Raw genomic sequence first — 22288 nt, 5'->3', positions numbered from 1 at the left:
CTTTATGTCAGTTTACTTCTTATTATGCACTTCTTCTGAACAACACTGAGACACGATGAAGCCTCGTCAATGTAAAAAAGAAAGGATGTTTTGTTATTTCTGGTAGTGGCTAATTAATCAGCAACTTTAGAGAAAATGCAGGATTTTAACAAGTTGCCTAATAGTAAAGGGTGGTGTGTATTCAGTTTAAGCATACCAAATAAAGCAATATAAATATTCCTTATTCCACTTTATTTCACCTAAATGTGAAAGACTGAAGAAACTGGATATAACTAAAAACCAACAACATTCTGTATTAGTTGCTTTCCAAGAAAATAAAGTAAAATACTTCATGACTACCTAAAGGTTTCCCTTTTTTGACATGTAGAAAGTGTTTGTCAATCTGAACTCTAATAACTGAGCTGCTAACTGCAAAATACAAATTATTTAAGGGTTTGCACTAATCTATATTCTTTAAAGTGAGATTAAAATTACAAAAAGATAGTTTTTTCATAACTATTTTGCAATCTAAATATTTCTACATAATTTGTGCTATTTTAGCCATTCATACATCAAACTGTTTAGCTTGACTGGTAATACTGTGATATAACATTTGGATTCTGTAACTTTTATATTTTATAAAATACTTCATATTCCTTATTTCAAATAAAATTCCCAGAAGAAAAACAGAGATCTTTTTAATTTCTGCCAAACCATTGTTCTCTTTGAAATCTGCTTTGGCTACTCTATTTTTGTCTTCTTCTGCTACTTTTAGATTTACCTTTTTTGCCATTTTAGCTACTGTTCTGCTGATTTTGGCTTTTAGCTGCAATGGAGCTAATTTTAGTTTTTAGGTACTGTTTTGCTCTTTTCAGCTTTAGTTCCTGGTTTGTTCCTATTCTAGCTGTTTTGTCTTCAGCTAGTTGAGTTCAGTCAATGCACACACCCATTAGGAGTTATTTAAGGGAACACATTACAGTCACTTCCTTACTTCACTGTCAAATAATTTAAAGTCTGTCACTTGAAATGAGGCCATGGACTGTTTGTTTTCTGAGTCCTCCTGGTGGAGCTTCTCGTTCAGCTGACTGAACTCATTCAGAGACAGAGAGAGAGAGACAGGGCACAGATGTGCAGCAGCAGCAGCAGCAGCAGCAGCAGCAGCGCTCATCCTCTCCCTCAACTTTGAAGCTGGCATGAAAGACGCGGGGCTCCGTCTATTTTAGGATGAGAGACTGGATTTTCACATAAAGAAGCAGCGAGTGTTTCAGAGGCGCAGAGGAAGGCGCGCCTGGGTTCTGCGCTCGCTTCTCTGTCTGATGGGGGATTTAAAGAACAGCCTGGAGATGAGCTGTCCTGGGCTGAGGGGGCGACATGAGAAACTCCTGCTTTTCATCGTTTATCTCCAGCTGTGGTCAAAGCCGATGGTAAGTGGCCTCATTCTTTTTCATTCCCAGGAAAATACCGACTTGGGTGAAAGAAAAAGTACTCAACCAAAGCACCTCAAAGTGCATTAAAAGTTGGTCCCAAACGGCTTGTACATTTAACATTGTTAATCTGGGAAGGAGCTTGTTAATCTCTAAGGACGTCCCGGCTGTAACGCTGTTAACCTTTCCTGTCCGGAGCTTCTCTGAATCCCTCCGGGGCCACTTGGACACCCGGTGTTCCCATTAATGCAGCAGGCTCCGTTAATTAGCGGGTTTCCATCCACCTGCATCCATCAATCAGAAGCAGCATCAGCAGGATAAACACGGAGGGGACATCACAACATGAGCTCTCACAGGCGCAGCAGCGCTGTCTTCAAGGTTTGCGCACGACTTTGCGAAGACAAGCTGGCAAAAACCTAAATTCCTTATCATGTTTTTTTGGCCAGAACAACTGACTGATTTTATATTATCAAGAAACTATCGTAAAACTGCTTTTATGGATCATATTTTTTTGTTTTTTAAATTTTCCACGGTATATCGCCGCTCCCTTTTACGCGTCGTGGCCACAGTCCGAACGCGTCGGATTGTGGTTCGTCCGTCTGCACCACTGTAGATAACCGAGTTGTGTCTTATTTTCAGGGTGAAGCAATTCATCCAGACTGCGCTATCATCTCTCAGCACCTGAGGGCTCGAGAGGTTTGCAGCCAGACGAAAAGGAGCGAGGCGCAGAACCAGAACCAGAGCCAGATCCAGAGCGTGAGCCTGAGCGAGAGCCATCACAGCGGTGCGTTCCTGTGTGATGCTGCTGCTGTTTGCTGTTTGCTCTCACAAAGACACACAGGGACAGAAACAGAGAGATAAGTGAGGAAGCCTGACACTGTGATGGTTTTTACCAGATCTTTGTGCGCTAAAGGAGTTTGAAAATGCAGGCAGGGGGCTCAAACTGCACCTCACAGCACATTAATAACTCGCCTGAAGGAAAGTGCTATCAGATGGAGTTGGAGCTATGACGTTCGATGGATTACCATTAGAATTTTAAACTCAACAAAAGTCCTTTTTTTGCTTGATGATAGAGCAGCATCTCCAAAAAACGCCTTTTACTGTTGAGAAATTCTAATTTCGTTTGCCTTTATTTGTCATATATCCTGAAAAATTACTTCCTGGGATCCAAAATAATGTCTTCAGATCATCCATTTGTCCAATTAACCAACGAAAACATTAAAATACCTCCATAGACTACTAACAAGAGAAAAAGTGTCTCCATCCAAACAATGATTTTAGCTTCATCATGGCTAAAATGTACCCAGTTTTCTGTTAATATTCTATTAAGAAACATATAAAAGATATACATAAACCACTGCTTTCAGAGAATTGATTTGATTAATATTTTCCTTAATAAATACTCCAAACAAAAAAGAAAATACATGTTTTTGGAGTGTTTTTTAAATGTATTAACAGGATATTAAAAGTATTCAGACCTTTTATTATGGCCCCCTGAGTTCTGGTGAATTCTTTGTTTGTGGGTCCAAATTGTTTGAATTCTTTGGAGTTTAACGGCACCAAACTGAATTTATTTAACATATATTTGGAAAAGGCTATCATGGTTTCATACTCAATAGTCTATTAATGAGATCAAATCAGCATGAATATAACAGAGTTACCTGGTGTCCTATCAAAACAGAGAACCTCTGCAGCTTTTTACAGATGACCCCCAAACACACACCATTCTTAAATGAAAGAAGTATTGAAACCACAACAATGTTCTTGGCTGCGAAGACAAACTATAAAAATTACAACAGTTCAAAAATACAATAGCACCTGTGCAGATGGAAAAACAAAGCTGTAGAACCCCATACTTAAGTGGTCATTAGCCCATTCTTCATTGAAAGGCATCTGGCAGGCTGTTGAGAATAAGAAAATCTGTGATTATAGAGTAGTGACCAAACCAGAGTCTGGACCTGAACCTGGAAACCCATTGATGCACCTCCTGCATCAAACCTCCTGAACCTGTGTGTTTCCGAACAATGAGCTCATTTTGTAGAAACCAGGTGTGGGCATCGAGGCCAATGAGAGCCCACTGGATTGACCAAATATAGTATTAGCATGCAGAACATGAATACATGTTACTTGAAATATAATGGTTTATTTTTTATTGCAGTATAAGCAGTCCTTTGAGAATATTGATGTTATGCTCACTTATATTGTGATGACTATAAATTTGCAATATATGGTGCAGCTGAGATTGCTGGTTTCAGGTCCTTAAACCCAAAAATACAAGTGAATAAAAAAATGGATTGACTTTGATGCATCTGTGTCACTTAATGAGAAAGAAACCCCCCTTTTTAGATGCATCTTAAGAAAACAAAACCTGAAAAACCTGAATGCCACCTGCTGTATCGTCCTACAGGTAGTTCTGTGCAGAGCTCTGGTGTAGTAGGGATGAAATTATGCTGAAACATAAAAAGTACCTTTAACTGCAATAGAAACACTGAAACAAAAAAAGATGTAGGTAAAGAGATTAAAATGTTTTAACAAAAACACACATTTGATGCAAATAATTCATTATTAATCCTCCCAACAGGTTCATCCAAACTGCAATAATAGAGGAAGCCTATCCAGACTTATGCACATTTTTATTTTCTCTTTAACAGGCGTTTTTTCTATTAGTTTATGATGCATACAAAATGGCACAACTGCTATAAAAATCTCCAACCTTCATAAAATATATTATATATATTGTTACATTCAGAAAAAGGTGATAGAGATGAGTTCTTCTGAATATTTTTATAGAATGTTAACCTGTTTTTGCTCATGTAATTGATGTTTCTCAGCAAGCGTTTAAAGCTTAAAAAACATTAAGCAGAAAAACAGTGATGTTTGCTTAAATGTGAGATGATACATCCTATTATCTCCATCCTATGTCCACTCTGAAACCAGCTCCCCCCACTGCTGAGGCCTGACCTGTTCGTCTTCCTAATCGAACTAAATTAACTTTATTTGAAACCGGTGACCCTGGTATTTCCCAGTGGGCTTAAATGTTCCCCCCAAAATGGCCCCACTTATCAGAGAGGGCTTCAAAACAGCAGCCCACAGTCGGCTCTCCTATGGGAGAATGACAAACTTTAACATTTCCAGCTTAATTTGATCTTAATTAAAGTTGAAGCCCCTCGACACTCGGGTGCAGAGTTGTCCATGGCTCAGTGTGCAGATAAATGAATATTGAGTTCCACCGTGGAGGGGGTGTTTTGGGGTGTACTGCTGGTGACTGTCCAGGTAACAAGTTAACATGCAGAGCTGAAGAGTGAGGGGCTGAACTTCTCTCAAATGATAACTATCAGTGATGGTCGTAATAAGCCCGAACAGGCCAAATAGGAAATGTTTTCTTATATGAAATGTCAGAGTCCAGGTGATGGGAGATACGCATTCCTTCAAGAAGACCTTTGATTTCATAATCAATTCAAAACAGATAAATAAAGATTTTGATTTCACACAAAATCAAACAGCTGCACCTTAATTTCCCCATCATTCTGAAATTCAGGAGAGCCGAAAAGAATATTTAACCAAAGTTTTTATGATTTAACATACAAAAACCTGCCATACATTCACATTAAAGATAAAATGAATAGCTTTAGAGCATGAAACACCTCTAAGAAGTCGGTTGAATGTATAGACGCAGACACCATCCCGTTCCCCCAGCAGCAGGGGCTCTGGAAAGCCTCAGTCTGCGTTCAAAGTCATTTCATATGTCTCTGTTAATCCAAAATGAGGTGACATTCAAGTGGCAACGTGTACAGCTTCCCCTTCGGCTGCCTGTTTATCAAAGCCTGAGAATAGAGCCCTGCTCAGTGGAGGGAGAAAACACTCTGGATTGAAAAGATGCATTTGAAGTGAACTATCAGTTTTTTTGAACTCTGACAGTTTGATGCTGTTCAAGTTTCCTCCAATCGGTGATTAAACACATAGATGTCAATCCCATTCAAACAGTGTGAGTTTCGATAATTTATGGTTTCCTCTGCCTTTGCCCTGTCATGTGGATGGAGGAAGACAAATGCCTTTTCTCGGATCATATAATTGTCTCTTTTTTTTTTTTTCCTGTGGTGGCTTTAATCTGAGTCTAAAATTGAATTCTTTTCACGCTCAGCCCATCGCAGTTTTCATATCCCTCACTGTTTGTATGACTGGAGATGTGAATTTAAACAACCTGAAATGGGAACTCCCCGAGGGAAGTGTTTTACCACTTCACAGAGAGCAAAAGTGTCATTTGAAATGGGAGGGAATTTAATCTGTGAGAGGAATTCAAAAAAAGAAAACAGTGAGGAGAATTTAGGTTCATATCAGTGAATCAGTGAATTGCCCAAACCAGGACAAACCCTGGAAGGACAGTCAGACGTGCACATGTCACATGTTTTATTCTGAAGCATCAACAATTAAAAACTTAGCATTTCTTGAAGGACTGCATCCACACTGCCTTCCATGCTAGAGTTTCAAACTAATATCATCTTATGTAGAGAAATGATCATACCTTGTATATAATATCATGCAATATCTCAAGATGTCCACAGTATGTGTTGAGAAGGATTCTCAGCTACTTCCTCATCAAATTTTAAATCAGTAGCTCTAACGTTGACTGAGTCCTAGCTGTTTTTTGTGTTGGCTAAGGTTGATTAGCTGTGGGGATCGTCTTGAAATAGGCTCCAAAAGTTAATCGGTTGTAGAGTTACACCTTGTGGTTGCTTTCTGCAAGTTTCATTCAAACTTGTCAAGTTCTTTATGAGATATTTTGCTAACAAACAAACACACATGCAGTCAAAAACATTATCGCTTTGCCTTTCCTCTTTTAGTGAAAGCAGAGCACATCGAACTGAGAAAAGACCAACACGCTGAGGGACTCAGACCCCGGTTAATCATCTTACAACAACAATAAAAACAAGCAAAGATCAATAAGATGATTATTTTAGTGGAAAAAGTAGTAAATGCATTTTTACACCCAGTACAAAAATCTCAAGTGAGTTTGTTTTAAACCATGAAGGATATTTATAGATTTGACCTCCAGGTTGCATCTAAAACTACAGTCTGAAATCCTTAAAATAATCCCTGCAGCTTTTAATCTCTTTCAGGTTTTTCTTTGGAGAGCAGATTTGTAAATCATGGTCCTTTTTAGACTAAAAGAGATGAAGGGAAAAAAAAGCTACACTTCAGGTCATCCACCATAGTCTCAGTGATGATAATCACTGATTTCTGTGTCGACTGGGTTTTATTAAAACAAGATACTGCAGTGTGGCAATCAACACCCTGAATCTGAGGCTTCTAATCTGTCCCCAGGATGATGGGCTGCTTCAGACTGGCCATATTTCAAACACTAACACCTGCAGGTGATTTGATTTGTGGTGTGGCAATATATATTTCTGTAATAAATTGAATGAATTCAACATTCATCTGAATCCTCAGTTTCCTTGGAATTATTTACCAATTTAAATATGTGAAACAACAGGGGTTATCATAAAATCTAAAATACCCTTCTCACATGAGTGGCTTTGTCTCTTCTATTGTTCTTGTGCAAAGTAGCACAATTTTACAAAATATCTGAGTGTAAGAGAAGCTCTCAGATGCATTAAATGTAAATAAAATTAAGGTTCTCACGCTGCGCATGATGTCCTTGCATTTAGATGAACATGATTCATTTTTTAGTACAAAGAAAGAGAGAAAACCAAAACGCTGAGATCTTTCAGGCCTAGAATTCCTTGAAGGAATGCATGTCACCCGCCTCCTTTGTGATGATAGAATTTTATGTAAACTTAGAGGTACACGCAGCATTGGATGTTCTTCAGAACACCCACCTCCAGTGTTTTCTGCGTGAGCCCACATCCTGTCAGTGTGGTAAAACATGCCGTGGTCCGTATTCATGCTGTCACTGTGCATCAACTCGACTGAAAAGCACCAGTTTACTGCGCTTCGCTCTGCCCTACATGGATAACTGAAGAGAAATAAAGCATCTTAGCTTCACACCTCGCCTATTTTAAAAAAAATTTTTTGCATTCATCTGCAGCTTTATTGTGTAAAATGACTTTAATTCAACTCTTGTCAGAGAAATTTTACACCTGATGTTCAGTGATTTAATCAGCTCTGCCTTCAGCTCTTCTGGATTCATTAATGTCGCAGCTGAGTAGAAACAAACAACGTTTCTAAATGATTTGTTAGCGCCTGTAAACGTGCCACCGACTCTGCCTTGGCACAGAGTTTAGAAGCTGTTGTCTTCGCTTTAATCAGGAGTAAACCAATCTGTGTAAACCTGGCTCTGCTACAAAGTTTTCAGGAAAACGTTTTTTTTTAATTTATTTTTTTGATCAATTTAAGCATTCTGAGATGTAACTTTTAATCACAGTGTTCACAATGAAACTTCCTGAAATCTTTTAATCCAGGGTATCAATTTAGTCCATGTTAGGACAGAGAAAATGTCACTTTCTGTTCTCGTTAAACTCCAACAGACAGTTAAGTAGAAACTTGTTAATACGTCCGTTATTTTCCAAAGAGCACTTCACTGCCAGTTCTAATCGTCTTATCGTCTTATCCACAATGGATTGTCTCTCCTCACATCAAGCTGCGTGCTTCACAGGAGAAGGTTTCAAACCCTCTTTTTTTTTTCTTTTTTAATGTGATTAATTCTGGCTTAGAGTGGATGAAAACACATAACAGAAAAAAATAGACTCAATTTAATTAGCCAGTTCAATGAAACAGACTATGGAACATTTAGTGTTTTGTTGTTGTTGTTTTTCCAGAACATATTTATAAAAGTACAGGCATATTAAACAATAAATCCTGGTTGCATAGCTTGTTAGTCTTCCACTGAGCTCTTGGTATTTTCCTGGAACTGACAGACTCAGTTATTATTTACTAAATGCAATTATTACAAGTTCAACTCGAGTTGCTTTAATAACATACCAAAGCTTTACTTGGTATTAAGCTTTTTATAGACGTTTTTTTTAATGAATTCTTGTCTTAACTAAAGGTCTGAAATGGTGGAGAAATAGGAAAGCCAAGCAAATATATATCATTTCTTTTGTTTTCTGCAGCAAACAAACTGGGATAAAATTTGCAATGTTTTTGTGCTTCTTAAAGCTTTTACTTTGGGATTTTGGGCTGTTGTACTGCTGACATTATATGTAAGTAATGAAAAATGTATTTAGTTTTTTCAAAATTAAGTAAGCTAAGTAACTAAGAACACATCGAACACATACGATTTAAAAAGTTACAAACAAAGCAATCTGTTAGCACTCATAATATGTGTTGTGAATGAGTCTCAGCTACTACCATACCAAATTGTGACTCAATATCTGTAACTCTGTATGCATTATTGCCATTTCTGTTTACCAAGGTTAATTAGCTGTGGTGGGCTTCTTAAATATGGATCAGTCCAAATGTTAATCAGTTGTAGATGTGCATCCTGTGATTACTTTCTGAGAGTTTCAATAAAAAGCTGCTCAGCGGTTCATGAGATATTTTGCTAACAGACAGATTAAGGAATCTCCCTCCCCACACACACAGACCCACTCACAGACTGTTGAAAATCTATGAATGAACCAAGAAGCTCTGTGGAATTTTTAAAGCACACAAAGTAGTGCCCTAGTTTCTAAAAATAAAAACAAATAAATAAATAAAAAATATGAAATCTTACATAGAAGTTTTCCACATTTCTCCATTCCTGTTTTGCACCTTTGGGCAAGCACTGCTGCATTTCTCAGCTGCATTTAAATCAGGAATAGAATGAGCATCTTGAGGTGTTTATGGATGCCTGAAATCAATTTCATGGCAGCTTATATCACAGTTGTTAACATTTATCACATAAAACCACAATCGTGGCTAGAATAAATATCAGGGTAATTAGGATCCATTTTCCCGGCCTTGGAATAATCTGTTCAGAGATTAGGACATGAATAGTGACACATTTGATGGTGTTAATGCAGTCGTCAGCTGCAGTGTCAGATCTCGGCGCCCCCTGAGCAAACAGCGAGTCCCCTGAAAGTCAAGCTGAAAGTTCATTTTAACGCCCTTCAAGATTTAGAAATATCAGTCTGAGTCAGCAGCAGAGAAGATGCTGAGGTGAATAACACAGGGTTGTGTGAATAATAACACATTTAAGCTTCACTATTGTGTCCTCATGTTACAGCAGAAGTCACACCATAAAGTGTATATCAGACCACCTGATGGAAGCGGCTGATTCGGTGAGAAAGAAGTCAGAAAGGATTGGATACAAACTTCTTGCATAAATGAAGGAAGGTACAGAGAGAGAATGAATATTTTCTCCATGCTGCGTGTAGCTTGTACATCTCCAGCTCGTCTCAGTTTAAAGTCAGAAGACAAAATCATCATTTAAATGAGTCTGCCACTGGAGACAAACTCTACTTTTTTACTTTCTGCTTCTAAAAGCAAAGGCGATAATGTGTTTGTCTGTCTATTTAGCAAAATATCTCATGAACCAGTAAATTGGGTTTAATTGTCCTCTTAAAAATCAATCATTGACTGTACATCTACAACTGATTTAAATTTGAAGTCAGCCTGATTCAAGGTGTCCGCTACAGCTAATTGAACTTTAAAAATCACAAAATGGCTACAACTCAATTTTACAGATATAAAGCTCACTTTGATGTGGTAGCAGCTGAGATTAATCCTCAACACATACTAACTGATCTTATGATATCTTGCATTATTGCATGAGATTATGCATATCGTCATGTATAAAACAGCTACAAAATAAGTCTGTACCCTCTCTTGGATCAAAAACAGGCACAATGTGAATTATGAAACAACAAATGAGTATAAATAATTATTCAAAAATTAAAGAGGCTCAGTGGTCAGTGTCGCCGCCTTGTAATCCTGAGGCTGCAGGTTCGAGCCCAGGTTGCTGTAGGAAGGATATCAAAGCCAAAAGGAGTTTGCTAGCTGCGGCAACTCCTGAAGAAGGGAGCAGCCAAAGGAACAACAACAACAACATTCAATAAATTAAAGATTGGTTGGTTCCACTTTAATTTATTAACTTCCTCTGCAGATATTCGAGAACACAAGCGGAACCCCGCTGGCTTTGATAACACACCCTGACTGCTATGCATTTGTTCAAAAGGAAAATTCTCACCAAATGTTTGATGGATTGTCAAAAGACTTCATTGTTTTGACTAAATGGTTGGACCCTGTATTCATATCATTATGTCAGGATGCCATTTTGTTCGAATATATATTGATATATAATTATGGTGCTGACACTCAGGTTCAGGTGTTTGAGTTGTGATACCATACATTTCCAGATTATAGCTGGCTGACTGTGCAGCTCTTGATCTTTCTGGCTTTGCAGGATGTAAAACGGAGTGGGACGAGATCGGATGCTGGCTGAGAGCTGAAGTTGGCCAGGTGGTGAACTTATCCTGCGCTGAGGTCTTCCAGCATTTCTCCAGCAATCAGGGTAGGTTTCTGTGGCATCCTCCACCTCATAAAACGGAACAAAAAAACAATAATCAATGCAATACATTTATTAAAATGGAGAGAATACTGTTAGGAGTCTGTTTACTGTCCCTGCACTGCTGAGTTTTATTATCTGTAAATCTTATATTAAAGCGCTAATGCAGAGTGAAGGCACTGAAGGAGAATCACTGTATGAATTATTCATAGATGCTTGTTGGTGAGAATAGAGACATGCCCTGGGATGTTTCTGGCAGAAGAACTTAACTTGAAAACTTGTCTTCGGGGTTTAATGATCTGACACACTCTCAGCTCCTTGTCTTCAGAAAGAAACTGTAGATGACATCTTTTTATAATCAGACCAGAAAAATGTTGCTGAGCTTACACAGGTTCATGAGCAGCATATTTTCTTAGTACCATGTGCATTTTAACATGAAGTATCTTAGTTTAAAATTATTATTATGCAATTATAATTGTCTTTCTGCTTAAAGAGACCATATAGACCCATTTCTCAAACATGGGAACTTTTGTTTTGCAGATATAAAAATATTGGTCTCTGCTCTGCAGTATTGTCATAATTCTACGATGATTACATGAGGTAAGGTCAGGATCATTAGAAAGTAATGTTCTTCCCTCTGAGATAAAACCTGTGCATCACATTGAATTGCAGATGGGATTTAGTTCTCAGTATTTGGACTCCAGCTGCTTCTTGGTTGCCTTAAAAGAACGGAGAAAGATCCCTCCTGCTACGCTGTTTTCTTTGTTTCTCTTCAAAAAGCCAAGCTAACGCATGTGCTTGCTATCCACAGCACATGCGTGTTGATAAGCAGTTTACAAGCTTTGCAGGGACAGATGCAGCTGACAACCTTCCCCTGATACTTTCCTGTCTCCAAATGGATGCTAAGCCGGCGTCAGTGGACTCGAACAGACATGAAAGCATCAAATGTTCTCTGACAGACAGCACTAATGGACTAAACTGGTTCAAAAGCAGAACTGTCACTGGAGCACCCCAAAAGAGTCGTGTTCACAGAGTGCACAGGGATGCTAACTTTCTTTGCAGCAGTTACTGCATGGGAATTCAGACACAGGATTTCTGATAACTGTAAGAAAGGTGGAACTCCAATAACATGGTCAGTTGCATCAACTAAAGCATGTATGCACTCTGCCAAAAAAGGAAATGTAGATATAACCCCAAATATTTCACAATTTCTGTGTGCATTCATACATTTCAGGTAAAAAAATTGGACTAAAACTTTGTCGTCTTTGCAATTTACAATATATTCCTTCTTCTATGTTCTAGCTTTGAGAATAACAATCAATGGAAGCAATTTTTAGTCCCTTTCTGCATAATCCCCCTTCAGCTGTGCAACAGCACACTGTTGATTTGTTGCAGAATTAGAATCGTTTTTCAGTACCTTGTTGACAAAAAAAGCTTGTTTCTTACAAAGATGTCATCTTGAAGACAGCATCTGCTGCTGTAAAATGAGTGTGCTTTAGAGCATCAATTCTGTGATCACAGAAGTGTAATTTTACCTCTGAAATCATATTCCCTGGTTTTTGAATTTGTTGCTCGTAATTTCTTAAAGCTCTTCTTTTGCTTTTTGGATTGTAGCACACAGAGATTCCAGACAGATCCAGAGCATTGATTCATCTGACCACAATTCACATTTGTATTTTACAAATTAAAAATGTATCCTGACAACCAAGTTAGTGAAGAAGAAGAACAAAACTGACAGCTTTTCATGCTATTGGCATGTAGTTGGAGCAACCAAGCTGTGTTCATTAAATTCACTTATTGTGTCACCATCATATTGTGTTTAATGAAAACATCAAAAGTCTGTCTTCTTGTGCACTATTAGTTTAGTCACGTTATGTTTTTCTGCAATTGTGACAGCGCAAAACTGATCAAATTTATGAATAATCAATTCATAAATTGTGATAAAGAGAAACAGGTTTAGAAAGCTTCTGTACATATTTAAATGATACTTTTAGTGTTCAGAATTAAAGCAGTGCTGACTTTCCTTCTCCTCCTCTGCTCCCCTGTCAGGATACGTGTACAGAAACTGCACTGCTGATGGCTGGTCTGAAATGTATCCACCCTATGAGGAGGCCTGTCTTTTCAGTGATGACAGCGAGCCTGAAACTGTGGTACACACAAACACGTTACTACAATCATGCCAATCAGTTCAATTTGAGGATGATGTGTTTGTTCCAAGCATAAATGGTGCCAATTCAGTGAAGGGTGCAGTCTGATTTAAATGAAGCCAATTACATTTTAGTGGGACTGTATTGAACTTGTAAATGAGGCTTTTTTTTTTTTTTTATACGTTTGTTTTTTTGTTAACTTCCTGTTTCCAGACAAGTTACCTCTACACATTCAGACAGGTTTACACTGTAGGGTATGCCACCTCCCTCATCTCCCTCATCACAGCCATCGTGGTGTTTTCAGCCTTCAGGTAAGACCACGACAGCACAGAGTCACATACATCCACTGAGACGCAGGCCGATAAAGATGCAATGCTCTTTTACCAAATATAAAAGTAAACCAACAACCCTGTTTTACATATTAGCATAGCATCTTTATTGACGAGGCCTTGTAGAGCCTTAAGAACAAAGGACCGTGTTTATCTTCTACCGCTCACCGTCCTAAAAAATTCAATTTGCACGGACAGTATAATAAACTGATTAGAGTACAACCCTGTGTTATTTTACACAGGAAGTTCCGCTGCACCAGAAACTACATCCACATCAACCTTTTCTCCTCCTTCGTCCTGAGAGCCAGTGCAGTCTTTGTTAAAGACACGGTGCTGTTTGCAGATGAAACCTTGGACCACTGCTCCGTCTCTACAGTAATTTCTTTTATTTGTGTCTCTCACTATAACGGAACATTAACAGAGGAAGGAAAATCAAAATTTGGGAAGACAAACTGGTGACAAGTAGAATTTTCAGTTGTTAATTTTAACACAAGTGGAAATAAGCCAGCCCATTAATTTTGATGTTGTGGATTAAAGTTTTACAGGACGTGTTTTTCTACAGAAACGAAAATGACAGTATTTGATTAATTTGGAAATACTAGGAGATACGTACAAACAAAACCAACAAAAGCTGAACCTTAATAGCAGATTTATGAAGATACAGGAGCTAGTTTAATCTCTCCTTTCTACCAAAGACAGATTGACTTCCAGGTTGCACCGTGTTTATTTTTCCTGTTTAGGTTGCGTGTAAGTCAGCTGTGGCGTTCTTCCAGTTCAGCATCTTGGCAAATTACTTCTGGTTACTGGTGGAGGGCATGTATCTGCAGACCCTGCTGGCCCTCACTTTCGTCTCGCAGAGGAAATACTTCTGGTGGTACATTTTGATTGGATGGGGTGAGTGAGTATGATTGAGGAGTATGATTGCCATCTGTGGATGGCAAACACATCACAGATTGATGGCTGCATGCACTTTACAGTATACACTCAGATTATTTTGTATCATTGTGCCGCAAAAGAGAAGCAGATGTAGTTCTCCCTCAGAGCCACTTTGGACAGGCAGAGTCATTCTGTTAGTTATGTGTGAGGAATACATTTCCTCAAACTACAAAGGTACAGTAATTTATAACAAAGAGCCTTTGACATCTTATACAGGAGCATCACTAATGGGAGGCCACGGGGACAAAAAAATTGCTGCCCACCCACAGTTAATTCATCTTAACAGACACAAAACTGGTTACAATTCAGTCAGTTTTGCAGATATTGAGCTTAATTAGTTTTTCAGTGCTCATAAAGCTAAAATACAAAAACCTGTAATGTTTTTATTTTTCTATTTTTTTAAACTAGTTAGCTGCCTTGATAGTTGCAGCATTCTAATCATAACAAATTGCATTTTCACGAGATAGTACAGGTAGGCTACTATCCAACAATCAAAAATGGTTCCACACACTGTACGGATTAGGAGTCCATTTCCAGACAATCTTTTCCACCAAATCCTTGATAACAACATGATTACAAAACAGCACAGCTTCAGCCCTTAATGCAGCTACAAGTGATCTGATTTCCTATTTTTCTCTTTGGTTGAACATTTGTTTCTGTGAGCTCTCTGCAAATGTTGTGAGTGCTTTTCATTTTGTTTTTTTCAGTCACCTGATTTTAAATGGTCTCCCTATTTCCATTGCATTGTCTTTTTTTTCTGTATAGTTTAGTATGTAAGACTTTATTCTTAACGGTTTTAACAAAACTCTACAACTCCCATTCGCCTCATTTGTTCTGCTACCAACAAGTTACAGGGCATAATCCAGCCTCACTGAGCTGAGCAGACAGCCACCAGCTCTGATTAGTTCTGCGCTGAGGATGAGAAATACTAAAGAAAAAAAACTTGTTAAGATATGTGGATAGAAGCCTTTTTATAAACCATTATCTGTAAAAGAAAATGAGGAAAAACTTGTCAGGATCAGAAATAACAAAGAGTAAAGTCTTTGGAGGCCATGCTGAGCATGTCGTACTTTAGTCATGTAGTGTAAGAATTAACAAGTCGATGTGATGCTCAGAAAGTCCTGCTTTCAAACTCTGTGGTAGGGGTCTTTCTAATAAGGAGTTAGCTGGAACCTCTTGCGAGATGTGATGAAGCGTGGCAGCAGGAAGGATGCTGATATGATTCCTCGTCTTTCTGATCAGACCCTCTGGGGTATACGAGCCAGGCTTATGGCTCTGGCTTCCCTGCATTCAGATTTACACAAGGCTTCAAACTCAGGTGGTTTGGTAAGAAGCTTTAACGCAATTGTTGGAAATACTGCACTATGCAAAAGGACTTCATAAACTAGTTGACAATGGCAAGACAGGAAGGACCGAGTTTATACCCAGTCCTCAGCCGCCATGACAAGAGAGAAAGAAGAAAGGCTCGTGCTTCTGTCTGTCAGTCCAGGTTGGGAAAATAAGGATTTTTATTTCCAATTAGTTATGAAACTGACAAAGATGACACCTTTAGTGATAATCACAACTATTCAATGAGGAAATTCCCCAGAATAAAATACATTTGCTGCAACTTCTTTTGTTTTGAAAACAATTTTGTACACATTTTTCATGACAATGTCAGACTAAGAAGATGAGCTTTATTAAAAATCTATCATTAAAACGAGACTGAACACATGAATGTTGAAAAGAAAAGGTTAAATTATGAAAACAACCAAGCAAATTTAAACATTTAGACAAAAAAAAAAATCTAAAAAGGAAAGAAGCACCATAATCATAAAGGGATGATCTGACTGACCAAGCATGTCGGACATCAGCACCTTCACAGACACAGCCAGGGAAGCCAATCAGGACAATGAAGCCCTACTCACTGCAGAAGAACATGACAAACGTGACAAGCATAAACTGCAATAAGCACTATCTGCAGCCCGGATCGACACTTTCTTTTGGTACAGTTAGACGTGAGAAGTGAATCTGACCGAGAATAGAACTCTGCTTTTAGCATATTTAACCTCATCATCCCCCTGTTCTTATACACACTTATTTTTTTAATCAAGCATTTACTTGAAATGATGCAAAATAAATATTCTTGTTCTTTATTTTCACTCAAAGTATTTTGTATTTAAACCTTTACAGAAATGTACTTCAGTTTATAAGTAGCACCTTTGCTGGCGAGATTGGTTTAAATTTTTTTTCTTCTAACTGACAGCAACTTGGGAAGTGTTTGTAGTTTTATAGTCATAGTCAGTCCAGAGAGGCATATTAAAAAAAAAAAAAAAAAAAAGCTTAATTTTCTGCATTTATGTCATTTATTTTTATGTTTGTCTGTTGCTTTTTTTGGCATAAAGATGCAAGTAAATCTGATACGTCGCACAAACAATCCTATATACTCCTACAATCATTTATATTAAAAAAAACATGTTATTTGGGTTCAGATGATTGCTTTACTCGTAACACATCAAGCATGCATAATTGATCCTGGATTTTTCCATTACAGGGTTGCCGTCAGCAGTTCTCATCCTTTGGGTTCTGACCAGATTTTTCTTTGACAACAGAGGGTATGATATATTTTATTCTAATACTTTTTACATGCAGATTGTTTCACGCGTAACAGTTTTATTTGTCCTTGACTGCAGCTGCTGGGATGACACTGACAACGTTGGTATTTGGTGGATCATTAAAGGACCAATAACAGCTTCCCTGCTGGTGAGAGGAGACGGTTGCGACCTGTTTAATTGGCCTCCCCCACACACACACTTTTGGGATACTTGAAGTCTGTCTTTGAGCGACAGATTAATTATAATATCAAACAGAGAAAGTCAATGCTGTAGCATCACACCTCTCAAAACCCTTTTTAATAACCCCATTTTATAGCTTCATGCACAGCATTTGCACACACGAATGAACAGCTACATCGATCCAAACATAATGGTTTCACCACACTGGCTCAATCTTGGTCTAATAGTGCATCTTCCTACTCATTTTCTGACGCAGCTTGTACATTTTGCTACATGATGCTTGATGTCTTGCTGCATCCTCCCGTTTTTAGCTGCATGAAACACTCAGCACTGCTGATTTGGTCGCAAACGATTTATAAAAATAAAATTGAAGAGGCTTAACAAATGCATTGGACCTCAGAATTTTGTGCAAGAGAAACCATACTTCAAAAAAAGGTTTCCACACCTTTTGTAATTTTACTCTCTTTTTCAAATAATTCAAGTAGAGTTGAAATATGTCCTAAGAGTTACTACTGAGATACATAGACATGTATAAATGCAGCACATGATTAGCGTTACAAATATACGGCAAATATATGGCCGTCCATTTTTCTTTTCCTGAAATGAGGTTTCTATCATGTCACTACAGATGTTGCACAACACATCTCAGCAGCTTGGTGACGCATCTCACAGTTTCTGCCCATGGGTTGTGAAATGTGAAAAAAAAAAAGTACATATGCCATGTTTACTGATTTCAAAAATAAATCCAAAGATGTATGTGTTAGGCTTTACTTGGCTGCTTATTTCACGAGCTTTTTGTTTGATTGTAGTTGTAATCCGATTTGATTTCAACAAGTAGTTTTTCTGAATGATTTAAATACTAATTTTTAATTTATTTAATTTACTAGGTCAACATAGTCATCTTCATTAACGTTATCCGGATTCTGGTTCAGAAGCTTAAATCTTCAGCCATGGCTGGGAACAATGACACTGGACATTTCATGTAAGTAAAAACATAATGACAACAAACTGAAGGCAACTATCGCCTCCAAAAAATAAAAAAAAAAGATTTAGTCTGAATCCATATTTTCCAGGTTATCTGGCTTAGTATAAAAGCTTCTGCTCTTAGGAAACAATAAAATTACAATTTTTTAAGCATTTAAAGACGACAAGTGGATCTTTACCATGTATCTGGAGCTTTGTCAGGGTATAAATGCTTTCCCATTTTCTGGAATAAGTGTGGATATTTCCTAGCAGGTAGGCAAACAGTGAATAAATTAACTGACTTTGAAGCGAGGGGAGGAAATAGCTGCAGTAAGTTATAAGGGAATTCACATGAACTCACAAAACGGTCCCTAAGTGACACACATTCAAGTTCACCTCAAGTTTTCTGGTGTTTAAACATTTTCCTTAAGAAAATGATGAAAGATTAAAAAATCTAAATAATCTGATTCTTTAGTGCCAATTGAGATAGTCTGAAAGCAAAAATAGGCTCAGTAGCAAAGATAAATAGACTAAAAATACACCCTCTAAGTACCAAGAAAAACTGTTGCAAACAATTTGTCAAATGGAATTGAAAAAAGTTCAAGCATGAACTTTATCTGCAAGTAAAAGTAGAAGTTTGAGTAGCTGGTGAAATCATTTTATAGCATACTGAACCCCTTTCTTGCAGCTGGAAAATGCATATCTGCTGTTGAAACTAAAAATTTGGCTTTACATTGTTAAATTATTCCATCTATTGACATTCTGGCTGGGGCAGATTTGTGCTGAGCTGAATCAATTTCAAACAAGAGCAAATAAAAATAGCATCTGATACCAGAAATAGACGTTTCCTTCATCACCGTGTGACAGAATCGTTCCACCAATTCCTTGGATGTTTCACGTGTTCAAAAGCCGTTTTAGCTGAACAAACTTTAATTTGATTCAGGCAGATCTGTGGCACACAGGCCCACGAAGACACAAACCCCAAGTGTGACTAAAGAAAACTACAATCCTGTTATAGGCATAAAATAACCGGATGGATTTTTCATCTTTAATCCACAGTGACATGTCTGATTGGGGTAAATGGACTTTTAAGATGCCTACAACAAAGCGCAATGCTGTAGTGACAAATTCAGAGACTGAATATGAGCCAATAGTTTGGGAACAAAAAACATATTCAGACTTTTCTGTTAGCGATTAGATTACCTGTGATTTACTGATTTCTGATAAACTGGATCTGCTCAAAACAAGACTAATCCCATCAGAGTGATACAAAAATCAAAGCCAGGGTAGATTTAAGATAATCTTTTTTTCAGAAGCAGTGCTTGATTAGTCCTTTCTAAGCTTCATGAATTGTGAGAAATTATTGCAAAACACAAAGCAACATTTACATGATATTTATATATCAGTGATGTGATTTGGAGTATTGTGCACAATGCAATCTGGGTTTTGTACGTTGGCATTTTTATCTCTCCCACTGATTGGCCTAATGACAGAGCTGTAAGATGTAAAGGTCAGTGGAATGAATTTGACACCAGCAGTTTAGCCTTGATGAAAACCGAATGATTTACTTTGTTGTTTTTGTCTTTATTGTGCAATTTCTACATGCAACATAGCTGAAACTTGGCTGGATTCTGAGCACTGTAATATTTCAGAGTTTAAACAGATGTTACATCATTATTTGGATGGATGTCGATGCTTCCTTCCTACTTTCATTACATTTCGTTTTTTCTTTAGGAGGCTGGCCAAGTCCACCCTGTTCCTCATCCCACTGTTTGGGATGCACTACACCGTATTTGCCTTCCTGCCTGAGAACACAGGTGTAGCAGCCAGACTCTACATTGAGCTGGGGCTGGGATCCTTTCAGGTATTAAAAAAAAAAAAAAAAAAACTTTCAGGAAGTAATTATTTAAGTCACTCCTAAAACTGAATAACTTTTAGAGTTAGCCTAATTCAAGATGGCCAAATGGCTATAACTTAGTCAATTTTAAAGAAATTAAGCAACATTTTGGTGTGGTAGTAGCTGATAATCATACCCAACACATACTCTAAGTGCTAACAGGGTGTACAATTTTTTTTGTTTAAAACAGAAGATGAACCATATACATTCCTTCAAGGAATGATGGTGTGGAAGTGTTTATTATGTTTTATTTGGGGTTCATGCAATGCCAACTCACTGCACAATTTACCATTTTAAACATGTTTATTAAGGTATATAGTGTATATAACCCTAACTCTAGTGTAAATAAAACTGTTAATATGAATCATGGTTTATAGCCTCGTGCTACACAAATATCTAATAATAGCTGTGGAAACCTAAATTAGAGCGCCACTCTGAAAATGCATTGTTGTTTTAAACTGATGGAAGCCAAATCATCTGAGCAGACCGCACTTTAAACCGTCCCAAGCTGCACTCCAATTCAACGTGTTGAAGATGTGCTAAATGACAGTTCCCACTGTGGGACGTAGGAGCCGGTTCCGACAGATTTCAGGCCTGTCTGGTTGGTCTCTTGGTAGCATAGATGTGCATTTACTGAATTGTTTCACACCCATTTAAAAAGACTCTTTTAGTCTTTGCACATATGCACATTTATAAATAAACCAGGGGGGCAGATCTTCACCAGACCCTCAAAATAAGAGTGGAGGCACATTCTAATCAGTGTAATATTGAGTTTGTATCATCAGTGGCAGATGGTAATACAAAGAGTCAACAAAGCAGAACGTGACAGGTTTATACGTATAACCTATTGCAACAAAATCTTCTTAATTGTAGTTCATGCTTTGCCCTCTTTACTTTTATTGAAAGACTCAAGAAATTAAAAAAAAAGCATAAAATCAAATGAGCCATTCTGCAGCTGTTTAAAAGTAGGGCCTTAAAATACCATTTTTTCTTAACTGGCTTGGAGATTGCATTACAAGTATAGTCACTGGTGAATCTAGTCCCATAAAATTTAGTGTCACTTATTTTGTTAAAATCTGAACAGGTAAGTGCAATGGCAGGTGCACTTTTGACATAATGAAGATGGTTTTAATATATTTCAGATGACAAATTCACATCCAAGGGCTTTTAGTAGCTACTGTAGAGCGCAAACATTAGCAAAAAGCCACTTTAACAGAAAGCTTGAGCCAAGTTTGGTTTATACACTCATGTTTCAGCAGCACATTGCCCTCTAAAAAGAGAAACATTTTAAGCTTGGCAATTAATTTTTTGTATTAACAAACTGTTAAACAGTTCTGTTCCATTGCAGGGGTTTGTGGTGGCACTCCTTTACTGTTTCATGAATGGAGAGGTAGGTGAATGGTTGCTTTTGCCATGTAAAAATTTTGCACACGTACTTTCTTCACGTTCTTCTCTTGCCTGCAGGTTCAAACAGAGCTGAGGAAGTGGCTGTGGAGGTGCCACAGTCCGAACCAACTCACGCCAGCCAAAAGAAGCATCACTCAGATCACAATTCGAACCCGTGGGGGGCTGGGGCTGGCTCCTTCTAGTGCCAACATCTCGTCAGTATGATTACTGTCACCGTCTATGGGAAAGAAGCGTCTCTCTGAATGTCAAGAAACAATAAAACAAAGGAAATCCTCTGCAGAACATGCCTACGTCATTCAAACAACTCTTCAAGAACAAGAAACAGGCTATGGAGGCTGAAGCAGCTCAGATCTCAAATCTAAATCCCAGCTGCTCTATCATATTGATGGTGCCTAACTTGTACAGACATTATGCTGCCATTGTGAATGAAGAAATTACAACAGAGACCGAGCTGGCCCTGAGCTGAAAACAACTTCAGAAAGTTCAGTTTACGGTTTGGAATACATAGATTAAAAAAAAAAAAAGAGCAAAGATTGAGATTTTGGATGGAGAAAGCTGTGAAAACAACAGATGTTTGAATATTAAAGAAATATACTCACCAGCCATGTTATTAGGTATACCTTGCCAGTACTAGGTCGGATCCCATTTTGCCTTCAGAACTGCCTTAATTAATTGCAAATAAATTTAACGAGGTGTTGGAAACATTCCTCAGAGATTTTGGTCCATATTGGCATGATGACATCACACGGTTGCTGCAGATTCATCAGCTGCACATTCATGATGGGAATCTCCTGGTTCACCACATCCCAAAGGGGCTCGATGGGATAGAGATCTGGTGACTGCTGAGGCCGATGAAGTTCAGTAAACCGAGACATATCAGAGCAGGCAATGTTTTTTCAGTCTCTTATTGTGCAATTGTAGTGAGCCTGTGAGAAATGTAGCCTCAGTTTCCTGTTGTTAGCTGACAGGAGTGGCACCTGGTGTGGT

General features: G+C 38.0%; 1 protein-coding gene across 1 annotated transcript; it reads left to right on the top strand.

Annotated features, from left to right (window-relative positions):
- Positions 1–1130: 1130 nt before the first annotated feature.
- Positions 1131–21921, top strand: LOC108241651 (pituitary adenylate cyclase-activating polypeptide type I receptor-like). Its single transcript, XM_017425945.3, has 13 exons — positions 1131–1403; positions 2043–2187; positions 10747–10854; positions 12898–12998; positions 13209–13306; positions 13567–13699; positions 14065–14218; positions 16794–16854; positions 16933–17002; positions 17922–18016; positions 19732–19861; positions 21243–21284; positions 21359–21921. The coding sequence occupies exons 1-13, from the start codon at positions 1296–1298 to the stop codon at positions 21503–21505; spliced, it is 1392 nt and encodes a 463-aa protein (XP_017281434.1). The 5' UTR covers positions 1131–1295; the 3' UTR covers positions 21506–21921.
- The last annotated feature ends 367 nt before the right edge of the window (positions 21922–22288 follow it).

The sequence above is a fragment of the Kryptolebias marmoratus genome, linkage group LG20 (genome assembly GCF_001649575.2).
Source record: "Kryptolebias marmoratus isolate JLee-2015 linkage group LG20, ASM164957v2, whole genome shotgun sequence".
Taxonomy (NCBI): Eukaryota; Metazoa; Chordata; class Actinopteri; order Cyprinodontiformes; family Rivulidae; genus Kryptolebias; species Kryptolebias marmoratus.
The sequence above is the reverse complement of the archived record's forward strand: the minus strand, read 5'-3'. Positions and strand labels throughout refer to the sequence as shown.

Excerpts from the sequence above, each read along its gene's own strand:
- LOC108241651 (XM_017425945.3), top strand. The coding sequence starts at position 1,296 with ATGGGGGATTTAAAGAACAGCCTGGAGATGAGCTGTCCTGGGCTGAGG. Across the intron at positions 13,307-13,566 it reads GTGGTGTTTTCAGCCTTCAG|GAAGTTCCGCTGCACCAGAA; the intron begins GTAAGACCACGA and ends TATTTTACACAG. Across the intron at positions 17,003-17,921 it reads CAATAACAGCTTCCCTGCTG|GTCAACATAGTCATCTTCAT; the intron begins GTGAGAGGAGAC and ends TTAATTTACTAG.